The following is an 18,269-nucleotide window of genomic DNA, read 5'->3' on the forward strand; positions in this document are numbered from 1 at the left end:
GCAGACCCAAAACCCCCCAGCTACAGCCAGGCTTAATGAGAAAGGGAAAGATTTGTACATTACAGCTCTCCAAATCCTCAGGATTCAGGTCTTCAACAATAAACATTCATTCAGAGAATCAGCAGTGGAACAGATGAATTAGCAAATGGCAGTTCCTACGTCAGCTTTTCATTGCCTTCTGCTTGAGTGTAGATATCTGAATTATTTTCCCTTTCAGCTACAGAGGGATCTCGTGTCTGTACAGGGAGGGACGTGATCAAACTGGGAAATCCCACTTGGAAAATGGGAATGTCAGTGAGCTTGAACTGCTGCTTCCAGCTCAGTTTGGAAGTGCTGTGAAGGATTTGGGTCCACTGATGAATAAAACCCCAGGGAAGGGCTGGAGAGGTTGAAATCGTGGTTCTGTTCAGCCCCCACTGCATCTCACTGGCTTAAGAGATTGTGTTGAAGTCCCTACAGAACTCAAGGAGGACTCTAATCCAGTTCAGAACTGGAGAATTCCAAGGAAAAATAACAATTTTTCCTTCTTTCTCTGTGTCTCCTTACCAACCATCCACATTTTTCTGGAAACCGGGGAAAGGAGAAAGTTGCCCTGTTGTCTGCAGGAATAAAATACCACAGCTAGAATTCCTCTTTGGCTGCTCTGAGGAACAACAAAGACAACGAGAGATGAATCATGCAGAGAATTACTCATTTCCAAACAGTAAACAGCTCATGCTCAGCATTGTTAACTCGGGGTTGTCACTGCTGTGGGTGTTTGGGGGGAACAGAGGAAAATCTCTCCTTGCTCAGGAGTAAAATGATGGGAATCAGGCTGGAATTGCACCCAAACTTTGGCACTTCTGAGTGGGGCACTCACAGGTCAGGATCACTGCCAGTTCCTGCTTTTCTGATATCCTGGTACAATCCATTAAATCTCATCAGATAAACTGTATTTTCATGGCCAAAAGCCAAGCAAACAGCACTGAAAAATGAACAAACAGAACCTTTTTTAGAAAGATTTATAAAGACCTAAACAGGTCTAACACTTGGGTTAGGGACTCGTAGTTTTAAAATAGCTCAAATGAATTAAGGATCCAAAAAGTGATCAGCTGTCCTTCCTCCAGTGGTGATGTGAGCACTGGAGAGTTTCAGCTTCATCACAGGGGAAATTGTTCTTTAACTTCAGTGCAATTGCAGGGGAAACTTTCTTTAATTTCAGTGCCATTGTGGGGGAAACTTTCCTTAATTTCAGAGCCATTGTAGGGGATCTGTCCCTTAATTTCAGAGCCACTGCAGGGGAAACTTTCCTTAATTTCAATGCCATTGTGAGGCAAACTTCCCTTAATTTCAGAGCCATTTCCCCATGTCAGGATCTCTTCCTGCTGCCTCTGCCTGGTCTCAGAGGACTCTCCCCACTGCCCAGATGTTCATATCAGCACAGCAGCTCCTGTGAACAAGCTTTGCAGGACTGGGGCTTGGTCTACAGCTCTTTTTGCTCTCCAGCAGTGTTTTTCTCCTTCCAAAGCTGCTTCCATGCTTTGACCTTGCTCTAGAGCCCAAAAGAAATGCTTCACAATTTTCCTAAAAGCTCTCTTTATTCTGATGGCTCCTGTTTGAGCCACTGCTATGCAGTTAATGCTGCGTGGTCCTTCCTGCCCTGAGACCTTCCAGCCAAGGGTTTTACAATTTGGCAGCTGAGGTCTCAGCCTGAAAATTCATCCCTGTTTTTTTAGTCTCCCCCAAGAGCCTGTTTTCAATTGATATAAACATTTTGATAGCTTAAGAGTGCAGCAAAATGCTGAGCCTCCCTTTCCAGCTGGAACCCAAGAGTGTTCCTTTAATTCCAAGTTTTTGTTGCTTGTTGCTGGCTGTGCCAGTCTTGGCTCAGCCATGCAGATCCAGGCATCTCTGGAACCTCCTGGCAAATCCAAGGAAAATTCAAACCCATTTTTATGTGTTTTTCTAGCAATTCTGTCTTCTGTGGGTGTTCTTCCTCCTCCTCCTGCCCTGCCACACCTCACAAACACCCCTGTGCTCAGCAAGGGGCACCAGGAACCTGCTGGTTTCCTTCAGCACCTGCAGAAACCCCTCAGAGCCACAGCTCAGCTCTGCCAGGCCAAAATTCATGTGCAGCACCAAAAGTTTTAGTGATTAATCAAGACAAGAGGGAGCAGAACTCTGAAAGAGGAACCCCAGCAAGAGCTGGCTCTACCTTGATAAGGTGCTTGTTTATTCTGCAGGGTCTCAGATCTGGATTTCATTTCTGGGATTAGTTCTCTGAATTCTTAGTGCAGCAAATCAAGGCTGTGTGTGTGGAATCAGGATGGAAGGAACCTTTTTAATTTAATTGCCTGCTTGGATTTGCATTATTCTTTCATCTCCCACCTTGGTGCTTTTCTCCTCCTGAATTCAAATGGTGACATTTTTCTTTCTTGGCGACATTTTTTCTTTCTTGGTGACATCCAGTTTTCATTTTGCTTTCATTCAGTGCTCACTAAACTTTCATCATTCTCTTTTTTCTTAGTCATTTTCATTTAGTTCTGCATTCCTTACCAGGGCTTTAGATCCCCTGCACAGTCAGGAGAGAGCTCCAAACCCTCCTTATTTAATTACTTTTAGAGTCATATTTGTTGATTTTGTTAACTACCCAGCACCCAAATTAATTTTACTGTTCAAAGGCCAACTGCACATTTTGTATGTCTATAGGAGCTGCAAAAAACTTTTGGGATGAAGAGGTGAGATTTTTAGGAAAAGCAAACAGTGGCATGGTTGTTTCTGCTCTGAAATCAATATTAAAAACAGAACCAGTTTGGGGTTTTATAAGGGAAAAAAAAAAAAAGGCTTTTCATTAGAAAATTACACTGTGGCAAAAATCCCAAAATCCTGCGTGGAAAGTGGCTGGATTAGGAGCAGTTTTCCAGGAAAGGTTCTCCAGCCAGGATGGTGTTTGTGGTCACACCCCAACGCTGCCATGACCTTGTTGTTGGGATGGAAGTGGAGGATGCTGGAGACACCGCGTTCCTTGGTGGAATCTGGATCTGTCTCCCACTACCGGGGGCTGCCCTAAATATCCGGCTATTTTTAGACCAGTCTTTTTCTGTTGCTGCTTTCCATAATAAGAAAAACCTTTGAAGGATTTGTGTTTTTATCCCTATGCACAAGAGGAATTAAAATAAATAAATAGGCCTTAAATGTTTAGACATGAAGAGAGAAGAATTTCCTGCCCAGCTTTGGCCGAGCGGCGTAGGTGGCTTTAATGTGACCCGGGGCTGCTCCCGGTACCTGGCAATGTTTGCTTTCCTTGGAAGCAGCTGCAGTAAAGCACCTTTAAAATCAGGATCTCACAAAGCAAATCTGCTGTTTCCAGGTCACTGTCCAAACCCCTTCCCTGTTTTTCCAGATGAGGAACTGATGTGCTGCAGCTCAACCAACCTGTTAGGCAGGGAATGGTTCCAGGCACGGCAGAGGGGTCCTGGAAATGTTGGGACACTCCTAAATCCACCCAAAATGCAGGATCTGCCCCTAAAAACGCAGCCTGGCTCTGGGCATCACATCTGGATTATCACCCACCTTCTCTGGGCTGCTCCCAGCCACCAAAAACTGCTTTAGCTCCCAAACTTTGTGGGTGAAGTGAGCTCATCTGGGAACCTGCAGGGGACAGGAGAAGGGATTTTTGTCAACAGGCAGCCATGCTATGCAGACTTGATAAATATGTGCAGTGCTAATTTGAAGCAGATTCCTGCTTTGCCACGAGCAGAATTCCTCCAAAGCCTGCCATCAAAAACATTATGTCACAGCTGTGGAGAAACCTCACAAACAGGGGAGAAGCTGGGGTCACGTCAGGGTAAGAGTGCGGTGGAGGCTGAGGAAGTGATTGAAGCCCTGCTCCATGGCCTGCCTGATGGAGTTTGTCATTAAGAAGGATTTCACCAAATGATTTGCAGCCAATTCCCTGGGCCTGATTGGTACTTTCCAGTTTAATGCAAACCAGGGAGGAAACCAGACCTAGTTAGGCCAAGCTGCCCAGGGAGGCTGCAGGCACAGGGCAACTAAACCTCGCCTGGGGCTGTGCAAATGTAACTGAAACTGGGATTGGGTTTAAGGAGATGCTTAAATTCCCTCTCCCCATCTCAGCAAACAGCTTTTATCTCATCTCCCAAAATAGCAACCTGCTATCCTTCAAAACAAACCAGAAAAAAAGGGAAAACCTCCTGAGACAGGCGCACAAAGCCGACAGAAGTGGAACACGGAGCTGATCGAAAACAGATTCGGGCGTCAGGCCCAAAGTCAGCTTCAGCCCATTGCCTCTTAATAGGTAGAGCTCAGAAACTAAGAAAACAAAGTAATTACCCATCCAGCAGATTTTACTGACACTGAGCACTTGCATGTTCCCCACACGTCCAGCCCCTGTATTTGTTCAAATCCATCTCTGTTTAGTGTGGCACATCAATTGACTTGACCTCAGGAGGCTCTGGCTCATTTGCTTCTGGATTTATAGCTCAAGGAAAAATGGTCCAACAATGCTAACCAGGGGTGGGCTTTTGTTCTGCTTCACCCTGCCCATCCACCTTCCCCGCTCTGATTTCAGCTCCATCCCTCTCGTGGCCTTCCCTTGGCCTGCTCCTTCTGCAGGTCAGTGATTCATCACACAGGAGGACACAGATGTTCTTTACAAAGGAGCCTTTCCATGCAACCTCAGGTTTTTTTCTTAGAAAAGAGGGCTGGGGATGAGGAAAGAGATGGAGAGGAGGAATAAAGGCCTGAGGATGGGGATTGCCCAGAGTCCAGCAGAGTTTGTGTGGTGCTGCCTATGGGACACAGCAGCATCTCCAGGGAGCAGAGGTCACTCACACCAGCAAGGCTCCAAGCAGGAAAGCTCAGGGAATGTGGCATGAGGAAAGCTGGGATCTCCCTGAGCAGCTTTCCCATAATTATTTGGTGTTCCCTGGGCAGTCACTTCCTTGTGGCAAGTGGGATTTAGTCAGAGGTTGCTTTGCAATCCACCCTCTTGTCATTCAGCAGAACCTCACCTGAATTCCTCTGTCAGCTCTTGCCTTTCTTGGAAAACATCCAAAATATCCCCAGTCCTCTCTGAGCTCTGGTTTGGAGACACTTCAGAGCCCAAAGCTGAGGTATCCACGCTGCCTTTGAGGGAGCACCAAAGAAGTTGGGAAAGGGAAGGGTCCTGCACCTCAAGGCAGGCCCTGCTTGGCCACTCATCAGCTGATTCCCAAATGTGGAGCTCTCAGAGATTGTTCCGTGTGGAGCACCAGCAAATGTCTTCTGAAGGACATCTCCCAGCACTTTATCTTCTCTAATTCTAAATATTCCTAAAGATTGGGCTGCCATCTCTGCTTCCTTTGGAAGGTGAATTTCACAGGCTGATGGAACAACCTTGGGAAGGTTTTCTTTCCTCTCCCCAGAGCAGATAAATGATTGCCCTTGGTATCAAACCTGCCATGATTCCAACCTCTCCTGATAACCACTCCCATTTCCAACAGTTTTATTATTAAATAAAAGCCCACTTATGATCCATCCCTGAGAATTCCCATCCACTGGGCTTTCATTTTATTTTTCCAGGTCTTATAAAGCTCATTCTGTACAGGGTTTGATGATAAGGCACAGGTAATTACAGAGGTTTCCAACACTCTCATGTGCAAGTGGATGATGGAAGAAAAAGAAAAATTTGGAATCACAGATTTAGTCTGCAGATGGTGGAGGAGGGACATGAGTGAGCATCATCCCAATCTGACACATCCAGGCAGAGGTTGAGTGCTGGCAAAAAAGACCCAAAAAATGCTTTCACAGAAATACACAATTTGCTAAACAACAGTGTCAGGGATTTTGTAACTTCTCTCTCTTCTTCTCTGGCCATTTTAATGTCTCTCCAGGGGATCCATGTTACAGGTTTCCAAAGCCTTGGTTTTAGGATGAATTACCATTATATTTTATTATCAAAGGAGAAGCTGACACACAGGACAACGATTTGCTTGCCTGGGTATTTGGAAATACTGTTGCACTTGCTGCTATTGCCTCAGGTTACACGGAAAATTGCTCTGGAAATGAATGTCCTGAGAACTGAAATAGCCAGGCTAGGTGGAACTCAAAGTTAGGGCTCCACTTGGAGTTCCTGCTGGGCAGTGCTTTAATTTGTGTGCTGTGGCCCAGTGAAACCTCATTCACCAACCTCTTTAACCTGAGAAAAGTTCATTTGCATCTGTTTGCTGGGAATTTCGTGCAGAGTTACTTTTCAAGCCCCAAAGCTGTGGTTCTAAACCGAGTCTGGCTGCCCAAAATTGCTGTTGGAAGTTGTTTCCTGATTAAAGATGTCAGGGACTGGGTCAGCTCTCTACAACCAGGACAGATTTTCCACGTGTGTGAAACCAACAGTTGTATTGAACTCTGGCAAAAATTTCAGTTCCCCACTGGCAGCAGCTTGCATGGAAACCTCAGGGAAATCCCTCCTTGCTATTTTCTGGTGCCAGTTTCAATCCTGACCTCTGCTGGCAGCCAGGCTCAGTTAGGAGCCGATGCCTGCCTGGGTTATTGCATTGTCCCTAAACACTGAGGTAAGGCAGTTTCTTATTTACAGAGAGATAAAACCTGCCTCAAATCTCTCTGTGTCCCCCCTGCAGTCCCATCACTCCTGGTGTCCCTTCTTTGGGAAGTGCCACCACAGTAAAGGAACCACCACAGACATTTCCACTCTGCCAATACCTGGACAGTGATGTGATTAATGAGGAAAAAATTAATATTTACTTACCATAGCCACACAGAACATGAAAGGGTTGTTTTGTTTTTTAAAATCTGATTTCTTGCCACTTCAAAAAGAAATTATGAAGAAGGTATAAAGGTGTATAGAAAACCTGTTGAAAACTTCTCTACTACTGCTCTAACTTTAAATAAATCCATTCTCCTCAGTAAAACATCTACCCTGGAGCGTAGGCATCTTACCAGAGTGTAGGCAAGCCCTTTATTGCAGGTTTAAAAGTCCAGTGAAAAGAGTAAAACTGGGTAGGAACAGGAGGGAAACCACTGGTGAATCAATAGAGATTTACTGCTTGTTTTTGCATGGGAGGACCTGGCTCATCTCAGGATGGATTTCAAGAGTGACTGATCCTCTCTGTGCACATGAGTAGGTTGGGGAATAGTTCTTGGAACTGAGTCAGCCCAACAATTGCTTTCATTATTTGCAGCTGTACAAAACAAATAAGCTGGAGAGAAATTTTGGGAGGTGCCAAATCTGATCCCATTGATGTGTGAGTGAGCACGGTGTTTAGTGCTGCACACATGAAACCCACAAATTACTGCTGCTGACTCCTCAGCCTCACCTGCCACCTTTGATAAATGAGCAGATCTGATGATACTCCTCAAAAGAATCAAGTAATTCAACTAAAAGTGTTTTAAAGCGTTCCTTCCTCGGCATCTACAGCTCTGTAAGGAGCTGCTCACCACGTACAAATTACCTGCAGAGAGGGATCCTGATTAGATTAAAGGCAGCTCAGTTGGACCCTTGGAGCAGGGTTTGGGCAAGCTGGGAGCACAGCTGGCTCCAGGTTTGGTGTCTGTAGCTGTGAGGAAAGCTGGGCTGATGAGCCCTAAAATCTCCAGCTCCATCCATACTCACATAAAGCACCTGGGGTTCACCTGGGGGGACAATTCCTGGTTGGCACAGGGACACAGGGAAGCCTGGAAGGAGCCCAGAGGAGGCAGAGATCGATCACAGAATATCCTGAGAGGGAAGGAACCCACGAGGATCATCCAGTCCAAACCCTGGCCCTGCACAATCCCATCCTGATTGACCAAACCCTCCTGGAGCTCTGGGAATGTCACCATTCCCTGGGGAGCCTGGGCAGTGCCAGCATCCTCTGGGGGAGAACATTTCCTGATATCCCACCTAAGCCTGCCCTGGCCCAGCTCCAGCCCTTCCCTGGGTGCTGTCCCTGTCACTGGGAGCAGAGGTGGGTGCTGCCCCTCCACTCCCCCTTCTGAGCAAACCTTCCACCTTCCCATTTTCCCCCCCAGTGCTCTGGAGAAAGGGATGAAATCCCGGCTGGGCTCACTTCCAGAGAAATGCTGGATTAGCTCTGGAGTGCAGGAAGTGCTCCCTGAGTCCCCTGGGAGGAGGTGAAGGGCTGGGACAGGCAGGGGGAGCATGGGGTGACCCAAAACCAGCAATGAGAGCTGTGTCCAGCTCTGCCAAGGCTGCTCCCTGGGATGGCTCATCCTGCAGCCCCCTGGGTGCCCTCACTCCTCCTGACTCCCAGCTTCGCCTGAGGAATGTGCCCTGTCCTGGGGATGGCCAGTGAGGAGGAAGGAAAGCTATGTCTGGAGCGCTGATGAAGTAATCCTGTCTGGGAATCATTGGAAACACTCGGATCTGCAGCTCTCCAGCTTTTCTCAGGAGACCACGCTGGGGGGAGAGGCAAAGACTGCCTCATACCTCACATTTTTGGATTTTTTTCTTCCCCCCCTAGAGTATTTAGGGCTCCTTTTATGTGCATCTTGTTCCCACTGGGTGTGCATATTTCCTAATCATGGAGATGTGCCAGGTCTTCTCTTTCCCAGAGGAATTGCCATACTTTGGATCAAGAAATAACAACATTCTCAGCCTTTTTTCCATCAACATGAGATTACCACATTTCCTAAATACTTCAAATTGTGCTTGAGTGCCTGGCAGATGATTGCAGACATTGCCACCTCCTTTCCCAGATTTCATGTTTATTTTCCATGTAGATCAGAGTTCCTGGCTTATCAGCCAGTCCCAAAGCAAGGATGTGTCCCCTCAGCTCACCACGGGCTGGTGACATCCCTGCCACTCCTGGGGACTCTCTGGGGGGTCACAGGGAAAACAATGGCCCTGATTAATGAGCTTCCACTGCCCAAGACCAAACAATTTTGACCTGGAGCTGCTTTCAGTGACCCCTTGCCATAAATCTGCAGCTGATGCAGAGATCCAGATCACAGCCAGGCAGGGAAGGCCATGGCATGGTGATTCCAGGGGCTGCCTTGGTTCAGGTGAGCCCCAAAGGTGAAGTTTGGATGCAGAAAAGCCAAGGGAAGGTCACAGGGTTTGTGTGTCAGCACCCAGAGAGGTCAGGTGGCCTTGCTGAAGGGTTTTGCTGATTGCAGGAGGAAACCAGGGTGACCCTGTGCCACCTCAGCAGGAAATGCTGATGCATCTGTGGCTGAGGAAAAGCCTTGTAGGAACAAATCCCAAAAGCTGGGCCAGAGCCTTATCTTATCTCCAGACACTTTCTCCACTTAGCAGTTGTTTTTACTGTGCTGTTGTTGATGTCTCCCCGCTCCAGACTAATTTAATTTTTCGTTGTTGTCACTTTGGATCATTTACACCCCAACTGCTGCCTCTGGCTGAGCCACACACAGCTTCCATTTACAGCAGGCAGAGAGGAATGGGTGGGAAGGGTGGGAATTGCTCCTCTCATGACTCAGCTGAGCAAATCCTGCCTTCCCTGGCTGGGAAAATCAATGGAAACAGGAATCCTGTTGCTTAACTCTTGGGTTAACACTTGCATTTGAATATCCTGAAGGAATCTTTGCCATCTCTCCGGATGAGATTGTGATTGCTAATTTAATTTTGGATTAATTTCTTCATCTTCTGTAGGAAGGGATGCTCTGGCTCTGGCCTGGAGGTTCTCAGCTCTGTGCCCACCCACAGCAGAGCCACCCTGGGGGATTCCTGGTTATTTTGAGGTGGAAAACCACAGGAAGACAGGCTTCTAATAACCATTGCCCTCAAACAAACAAAGGAAATAGAAAACCTTTAAAAGCTGATGAACAGTTTTCCTTAAAAAATAGTTCAGCTGGAACAGCAGGCAAGGGAGAGAGTCCTGGCCAGAGGCTGTGAGAGACTGAACCCCTTCTCTCCTCCTCCTCCTCTAGGAAAAGTAGTTTAGCACAGTGGAGATGCACAGGAAAAGATGAAGGGTTTAAATTTTCACGGACAAATTGCTATCCTCAATAGACACATTGAGAACTGAGAGAGCAAATAACCTGACCTGAAGCACAGGAAATGGAGAGAGGAGCTCAAACCACGTCAGGTCTAGAGGGGAAGTTTTCCCCAAGTGATTCTGACCCACTCATTCCCCAACTGCAGCCCCTCATGGGGGCCTTTGCCCTCTGTACTGACTCAGTTCCCATCAGTGCCTCAACACAGAGCTCACCAGCCAGCAGAAAAGACAAAAAACTCAGAGTTTTTTCTCTGTCTTACAGCCAAGACCTTCCCCACAAGAGCCTTCCTTCCCCTCTGCTGGGAAAGTCAATGGTAGCAATAACATTTCCTTTAGAAGATCTTGCATTGTGCATAGAGAGCACAAAACATTTCATTAATGTCCAGGAGAATCAAAAATCCTAGGTCCAAATTCACAACAAAAAGAGGGGTGGAGATGGGTCTCTTTAGTTATTTGCTGCTGTCTTTTTAAACCTTTAAAAATAATAGAAAACCACTTGAGTGAAAGCTGATTCCAGGAGCTGAAGACTTAATAAAAACACCAAATATTGCAAGGCTTGGGATCCAATAATGCTGCCAGTGCTGTGGTGCCTTCTCTTTTCATGGGGGTAACCTTGAAATAAATCCTAAGATGATTGCAGTCCATCGGTTTGAACGCACATGGCTTTCCAGCGAATCGCTGAGCTCTCCAATTGCAGCAAAAATAGATTTCCTTGGGGACAGGAGCACGAGAACAGCCTTTGAAAGGGGCAGCTGTTCGTTTGGAGGTGTGCTGATGCTGTGCTGTGTGAGGTGCCCTGGCAGCAGGGAGGGGAGGACATTGTCATTTACTGGGGCTCATTTCTGCTGCAGGGACAGAGATGTTTGGAGGGTCTGCCTTGCCCAGGTTTGCTGGGAGGAGGGGAGGGGGCAGCTCAGCCCCTGCAGCACTCCAGGCACTGGTGGTGTCCTCTCACCAGTGACCAGGGTGGGGTGTGGTGTCCCCTGGTGATTCCAGAGGGTTCCTGGAGTTTCTGGCCCAGGCTCTGCCAGGCAAGCACAGCTCACAGGAGCATCCTCAGCGATGACAAAACCCGTTTGAAACGCTGTGTATCTGTCACCCTCCTTCCCTGACTCAAATCAGCTCCAAACTCTGACTTCCAGTCCCTCCCAAGGGTCCCTGGGCTGCAGCAGGGCCCAGCTCTCTGCACAGGAGCCACTTCACACCCACAGCATTCCCTGGAGTTCACCCACATGCAGAAATCAGTGTTGTGTGCCCGAGCCCTCGTGCAATCCTGCTCTGAGCTGGGTTCTCTGCCAGCACAGCACTCTGCCCTGCCCAGCAGTTACCCACTGTCACCTGAAGCAGAGGTGGTGGGCTCTGATCCCCCAGCTCTCCCCGTGGCCAGAGGGGATCCCTGGATCCTCCAGCAGGGATCACATTGCCAGAGCTGGCACGGAGCAGGCACAGCCAAGCTCACAACCATCGGTGAGGCTCTGCCAGGGAGAGCTGCGGTGCCCAGAGCATGCCTGGAGGAAGGCTGTTACAATAAGGAACAGAGATTAAAAATACTTTTTATCCACTCTCACTGCTGGGCCCAGGATGGAGCATCAGGCTGTGTGTGGGAGGGATCTCCCTGTGCCAAGCGAGATGGAGTTGGAAACCATCTGACAGAGAGGTGAGGAAGGTCACCCATTACCCTCTGCCTGGGGAGCCTCCTGTGTTTAATGTTGGCCATGCTGCAAAATCAGATTATCCCAGGAAAAGCAGTTTTCAATATATTTTTCTCCCCTGGATAATGTAGCAGTCAACCTTTCACATTTGGCTCCTGAGGATTTGTGGCTGTGCTGTGTTTGCGGTTTTCACCGCCAAGAGCAGAATGTTAAAGTCTGAACTGGAGGTAGGGATGAGCTCCCAGAGTCAGAAATGGTACAGAGGGGCTCTGGGCAGAGGTGCTGTCCTCACCTGGGGCTCTTTCGTTAGGCTGGAGGTGCTGGAGCCAAGAAGCAAAGCAGGGCAGGGATGTGAGGACCCTAAGCAGGGCTGTCCCTTCCCAGGAGGAGCCTGTCCTTCCCCAGGGGCTCACAGAGGGGATGTGCTGCTGAGATCTCTTTGTAGCTGCGTTGTCCCTGCAGCATCTCATCCCAAACCATGCCAGGGCATCTCGGGAAGGATGCACCAGCAGCAGGCTCAGCTCCACAGGGACAGATTTGGCAGCCAGGACTTTTCTTGTGGCTCTCACAAGGAGCTTTGCCATGGTCATGACACAGTGATGACTGCTTGCTTTTAATTTTATGTGCTTTGTAGCCCTAGAGCAGGACCAACAATATTGAACAGGGAGGAGAGGAGAACGTTCTCTTAGGCATTGACTGGAATTTGAGCAGTGCAATCGGAGCACTTCAGCTTCAGCAGGTCTCCAACCCACCCTGGGCAGGTTGTGGCTCCTGGGTTTAGGGACAAAGGTTGGGGAGCAGGGCTGTGGAAAAAGAGGGGGTGCACCACCAGGAACGTGCCTGGTTCTCCTTTGCAGCATCCTAACACCTTCATAAAGGCATGAATCTCCTCAAACACAGACAGCAAATATGAAAGTGGAGCAGATCCTTTCTCCTCATCCAACATACCCTGGGGCTGTCCCCAACTTTGCCTCCAAAAAATCAACTCTAGCTCTGAAGGGACCGGGGAGCTTGGGAATATTGTGAGGTCTCTGCCAGTTTGGTATTAAGTGTCCTGCCCTAGCACAGCCTGACCTTTCCCCCACGATTCTGTCTGTTTTGCCCTCAAAATGTTGTTTTCCCAGCCCACTCAGCTGTGCTGTGGCAGAAGGGGCACAGGCTGTGTTTATTTAAACCCTCTGTCACCTGCCAGCAGAGACCAGATGTGTGTGTGTGGCACAGGAATTCTCCTCCTGTCCTCCGTGGTGTAGAAAAGCACTGAAATTCCACTTTGCTTGTCCTGTTCTTCAGCTCCCCAAGCCAAAATAAACTTTGGGCAAGAAGTAACTCAGAAGCAAAACCAGAATAATTGAAAAATACTTTTCTTTCTTCCAGCAAAAATGGTGTCAAATGTTGCAAAAGCCCCAAGACTCTGCAGTCAGAGCAGAGCTCAGGCTCTGCCCCCAGACCCTCTAACAGTGCCACACTTGCTCAGGAGAGCAATCCCGAGTCAAAAGCCCAGCTCAAGGCACCAGCTGAGCTCCCCCTAAGCCCTAAGAACAACTGAAGGCACAAGGAGAGAGAAATAATCTTGTTTCAAAGCCCAGGATTCTCTAAGTCCTGGCTGAAGTCACAGCATCAACAGCCCAGAGCAGATCCTGGGAGGAGCAGTGTCCTGGGAGAGCCACAGGGACCCAAACCCCCCTCAGCTGGCAAATTAATGGCATTTGACAGACAAATTTGAAGGTGTTGGCCATATCCTGGAGCATTTTTGCAAAGCTCAGCACAGTCAGTCTGAGAGGGCTGTGAAATACCTCAGCACCATGAAAGGACCCGTGCCAAGGCTCAGCCCATTCCCGGTGGGAACTGGCTCTGTCTGGAGACCAGAGGGGACTTGGAGCCAAGAGTGAGGATGGGTTTGCCTGGCAGTGTCTCCTCCTGTAGAGTTTGGGGCTTTTCCTGTTGGTTCTCAGCTCAGTGTGACGCTGTTCCCTGCGTGTGACATCCTGAGGGTGCTGAGGAACAGCAGTGCTTCCCAAATAAACGGGAACTGCGGGGCTGGAGCCCCCAGCTGCTCTGCTGCCCCAGCATTCCATGCAATGGCAGCTTGGAGGTGCTAAATAATGTCCCACAGAGCCACTGGAGAGAGCTGGGGTTGGCCAGACTCCAACTTCTCGTTCTGCAAAGGAGATGGAGCAGCGGTGCCAGGGCAGGGGAAGTGGGCTGGATCTGTCCCTGGTGAGCAGAGCTCCTTCCAGGGAGGGTCAGGGGCTCCAAGGGCAGCCCAGCACCATGGTGTCTGGGCAGGATCCCCTCTGGAAGGACTCTGTGGTGCCAAAAGATGACTTGGCCTCTGCTGAGTTCCTGAAGGAGTTCCAAGAGCTCCTGGAAGAAGCCAGAGACTCCAGAGTGGGAGTGAATCCCTCCCCACGCCGATGCCAGGCAAAGAGCAATTACAGAAATCAGGCAGCACTGAGATGAGAGTACAGAGGTGGGGGCAGGAAAATCACTGCTTCGTGCAGTTGAAAAGTTAAAGCCTCGTGTTTCTCTTTCTGCCAGATATGTTATCTCCCTGCCTGCTGCAAATAATGCCCGTGCTGAGAGCCCAGGGAGGATTTCTGGCTTATCGAGTTCGAGGCACAGGAGAGAAATTTGAAGAGCAGGAGGGGAAAGAAAACACGGCTTTAATGTCAGAGCTTTGGAAGTGGAGATCCTTATCAGAGCCTGGTTTCTCCTCTCCTTGATTATGTTCCTTTGAATTTGGACAAAGCACCCAGCCTGGCCAACCTCCACTCCTGGTTCTTCTCAGTTTCACTTTCTGAGCATTGTCTCATTGAAGATGAACACTCAGATTATCCCTGGGGACAGTTCCACAGGCAGGAGACGTTTCCTGGGCCAGGAGATGATGAGAGAGACCTTTGTCTCTGCTGTTATTAATGCTCCTGGTCATCAGAGACCTGACAAAATCACAGATTCCCCTGGGAGAATGACCCCAACCCACCAAGCCTGGGGTTCAGATGCAGCATTTGGGAATGGTCATTTGGGAATGGTCATTTGGGAATGGCCATTTGGGAATGGTCATTTGGGAATGGTCATTTGGGAATGGTCATTTGGGAATGGTCATTTGGGAAACACCAGGTTTTCCATTTGCCTTTAATATCACAGGTGCTTCACAGAGCTGCTCTCCAGAATTATTGTTTTCTCTCCTCCCTTTAATTAAAATGCAGTGTATGAGCTCACCCATCAAATTCTTTCCCAAGGACCTGACTCCTTCCACTTTTATATGTGTGCAAAATCCTTTTGACACAGATCTGTTCTCCTAAATCTGCAATAATTCAGTAATAAAGCTGGCTCAAAACACTACTGGCACAAATGCAGGTGCTAAATGTCAGAAAAGAAAGAGGAATAAAAGAAACAAAAACAAACTGAGGGCATCTCCTGACCAAGGATAAATGCAGCACTGTGTGGGCCCCCAAATTAGGAACTATTTACAAAACAAAGAGTATTGTGCTGCTCCATCTAAACTAATGATGGTTTCTTCTGTTTTTTGGGTCAGGTCTCGCTGAGGAAAAGCTTCTTCAGAAGCCAAAGCTGAGCATTTCCAAGGACCAAATTGTCATCTCACCAGGAGATACCCTAAAAATAAAATGCTGGTAAGGATTGCTCCAAAAAACGAGCTGGATTTTTGTCCTTGTGTTGGTTGGTTTGGCCCGGCACAGCTCCAGGACAGAGCAGAGCCAGCTGGGGCTGTGTGGAGGGAGCTGGATGGGCTGTGACAGAGCAGGGAGGAGAGTCTGGGGTCAGCTTGGCCAAATTCTTTGTGTTGTGTTGTTCAGGGGCCCAAGCAAAGCCCTGAGTCAGCACAGGGGAGAGAGGGACGTGCCATGATTGAGGACATGGCTGGAAATCCTCTCTGAAACAGGGGCAGATTCAGCTCCTCTGCAGCTAAAATCACTCCTCTGCTCCCTGTCCATGAGGAAACAACAAACAGGATCACCAGGACTTCCACCTAGCCCATCACAGACACTTAAATAAGCAGCAGTCACTGTGTGTGCATTCAAAGACCCAGCCTGTTTAAACACAACACCTTCTTTAAATCAAATTTAGACAGGACTTGTGAAAAACCAAAGTGTTGCTGCTGCAAATCACGGCAGCTGCTCAGTCCTGGCACGATGTGTGCCACCAGCCATGCAAGGAGCAGCAGGATTTTGGTGATGACAGGGAGGGGATGCTCTGGGAATGAGGATACAGCTGACACAGGAGGAAGGAGCAAACCCAGAGCTCTCTGCTGTGCCAGAACACGCAGCAGCTGCTGGGTCTCACAAAAGGCCTCAGGCTGAGATGGATGGAGGTGTTACTTGTTCTGAGTGGGATTTTTACTCTTCACGACTGCCAGAGGTTTTTTCTCAGGTTTTTCTCTGACGATGTTGTAGGAAAAAAGGCTCAAGGTAACATAAACTCTCACAGTTTCTCTCTCTCACACACACACATTGGTTTTACACCTTCTTGTAAGGTTCCCTTGGCTGTAGCCATTATGTGGATGGCTTCCTGCAACAGAAGTTACTGAAAACAGTAAAAAAAAAAGCCTTGGGAAGGTGAACCTAAGCTTCAGGTTACGCTGACACGTCCCCCCTGATTTTTGTCCCAGACTATTTAATTCTTTGTTATAGTGAAAGGTGAATGGGCTCAGACTGTGTAAATTTGGGATGTCTTCTGGAGTCCAAGGCAGCTTTTTTCCAAATCCCTCCAGCTTGCCATGTGGCTTACGAGGTCAGAACAACCTTCCAGTGGTATTTTTAGCTTGGCAAACAGCAAACATGACGGCAATAAAGTCTGAGCAGTCCTTTAACATCTTGATGGTGCTCTCCATAAAACCTGTGTAGACTCAAAGTCCTTGCGTGCCCCAGGCCAATTAAATCAACATTTCCCAGCAGTTCTCCATCCCCCACCTTTGTCATCTGGAGGAGCACCCTACTTTTCTCCTATCACCAGATGAATAAATAATTGAAGGAGTCACGGGCACTTCAGTCCCACGAGGCTTTATGGATGCAAAGCAATTCCCATGACAGATCTGAGAAACACAAAAGGATGTGAGCATGGGATGTAACGTGAGCCTGGAGCACTTCAGCTCCTTGGCTCAGGTGATTCAAAACCTGGGAAGAGAAGGAAAGTTTGGTTTCTGAATGCAAGACTCCCTGGATCAGCCCCTCTGGGGGTGTCTGCCCTCCTGCCTCCTCTGCCACACTCAGGGCTTGGCTCCTGGCCCAGGGGAGCTCAGGAATTCTTCGTGCTTCCAGGGGCATTGGGGCTGTGTGGGGCACAGCACAGGGCAGCAGCCCAGCGGGGCTCTGGGAATGTCCATCCTCCCATCAGCTCCAGGATTTTTTCTTGGCCAAGGTTTCCTGGTTTGTGGTAGTGAGGCCAAAGCTGCTGCTGCCATTGGCAGATGTGTGGAAATCCCAAAGCCACAGCCAAAGGCTCCAGCAGGATGGTGTATGTAGGGGGAAGAGATTCAAGGAAGCACAGGTGTGAAATGCCAGTGTGCCCTGCAGAACCAGCAGAGCAGGATGGACCCCAGGAGGTGTGGGTGACAGGGACAGGGACGTGCTGGGAGCTGTGTCTCCATGGGAACTGGCTCTGTTCCCTGTTCCGGGCTGGCAATCCCAGTCTGGAGTCACCAGTGACGTTGGTCGGGTGGGGACAGAGCTCTGGCTGCTTGGAAGGACAACGGGAAGCTGCTCTGACGTGGGGTGGGGCTGTCCAAGCCACCAGAGCATCCAAGAACAAGGGTGAGGCTGCTCAGCAGAGAGGATATTCCCACTTTTCCCAGTGCTCTCCTTCAGCCTCGTGCTGGGAATAACCTCAAGAGCCCAGCTCCATGTCCGCCTCCTCTCCAGGAAGGCGACAGAGGGACGGGCAGGATCGAGGGCCAAGAGGATGTTTGTGAAAATGTCACTGGATGTCCTGGCAGACGTGTTCTGACTGCATCTATTGCAGCTCTGCAGGCCACTGGAGCTCAGGAGCTCTTGGCTAACTGGGAATTTCACCCAGATCCACGCTTTGGGCATTGCCATCTCAGTCCTGGGTCAGGGGGTCTAGGCTGGATTTCTCCCTGGAAGCACCGAGCTGGGGAGTGCAGGGTTCCCACTCCTTCCTCAGCCCCAAAAATGCCAGTGGGAATTCTCAGAGTGAGAAGGGAGAGCCAACCCCCTGTTCTGGGGAAGAGTGGCTCCTCTGCAAACACACACTCAGCTCCCTCTCTCCAACACCAACTTCTTCCCCAGGAAAATCCACAGGAGATATCCCCCAACACACCAGTTTCCACATTGAAAACCAGTTTGCTACAAAACCAACCATCCTCTTCATCTCCTAGGCCTGTGTGGTAGCTCTGGTCCATCCCCAGAGCCTCAGAGGGAGCTCCAGGAGCTCCAGCTGCCATGGCCTGATGCTTCCAGCACATCCAGCTGTGGCTTCAGTCAGCTGGGAGCTCTGGGTCCTGCAGCAGGTGACACCCAGGCCCTGATTTTTGTTCTGAACTCCATGGAATTGCATTTTTTATGAGTTGTGCTGGGAAATCCGACAGCAGAGGGGTCAGGTGGGTGGAACGTGCATCCTCTGCCCTCCTGGCTTGATGTTCTGGCTGCTGTCACAAGAGGAATTGGAAAAAAAATGTGTCCTGAGCAGA

The 18,269-nt window shown here is 49.1% G+C and overlaps 1 protein-coding gene across 2 annotated transcripts in view; it reads left to right on the plus strand.

Moving 5' to 3' along the window:
- The window catches only part of LOC131583792 (vascular endothelial growth factor receptor kdr-like), a 126,639-nt gene that overhangs the window by 17,935 nt on the left and 90,435 nt on the right, over window positions 1-18,269 (plus strand). For both annotated transcript variants that reach the window (XM_058848250.1, XM_058848251.1), the window contains exon 2: window positions 15,141-15,237. In XM_058848250.1, the coding sequence (XP_058704233.1) occupies window positions 15,141-15,237 (97 nt within the window). The remainder of the gene's footprint in view (window positions 1-15,140; window positions 15,238-18,269) is intronic.

The sequence above is a fragment of the Poecile atricapillus genome, chromosome 12 (genome assembly GCF_030490865.1).
Source record: "Poecile atricapillus isolate bPoeAtr1 chromosome 12, bPoeAtr1.hap1, whole genome shotgun sequence".
Lineage (NCBI taxonomy): Eukaryota > Metazoa > Chordata > Aves > Passeriformes > Paridae > Poecile > Poecile atricapillus.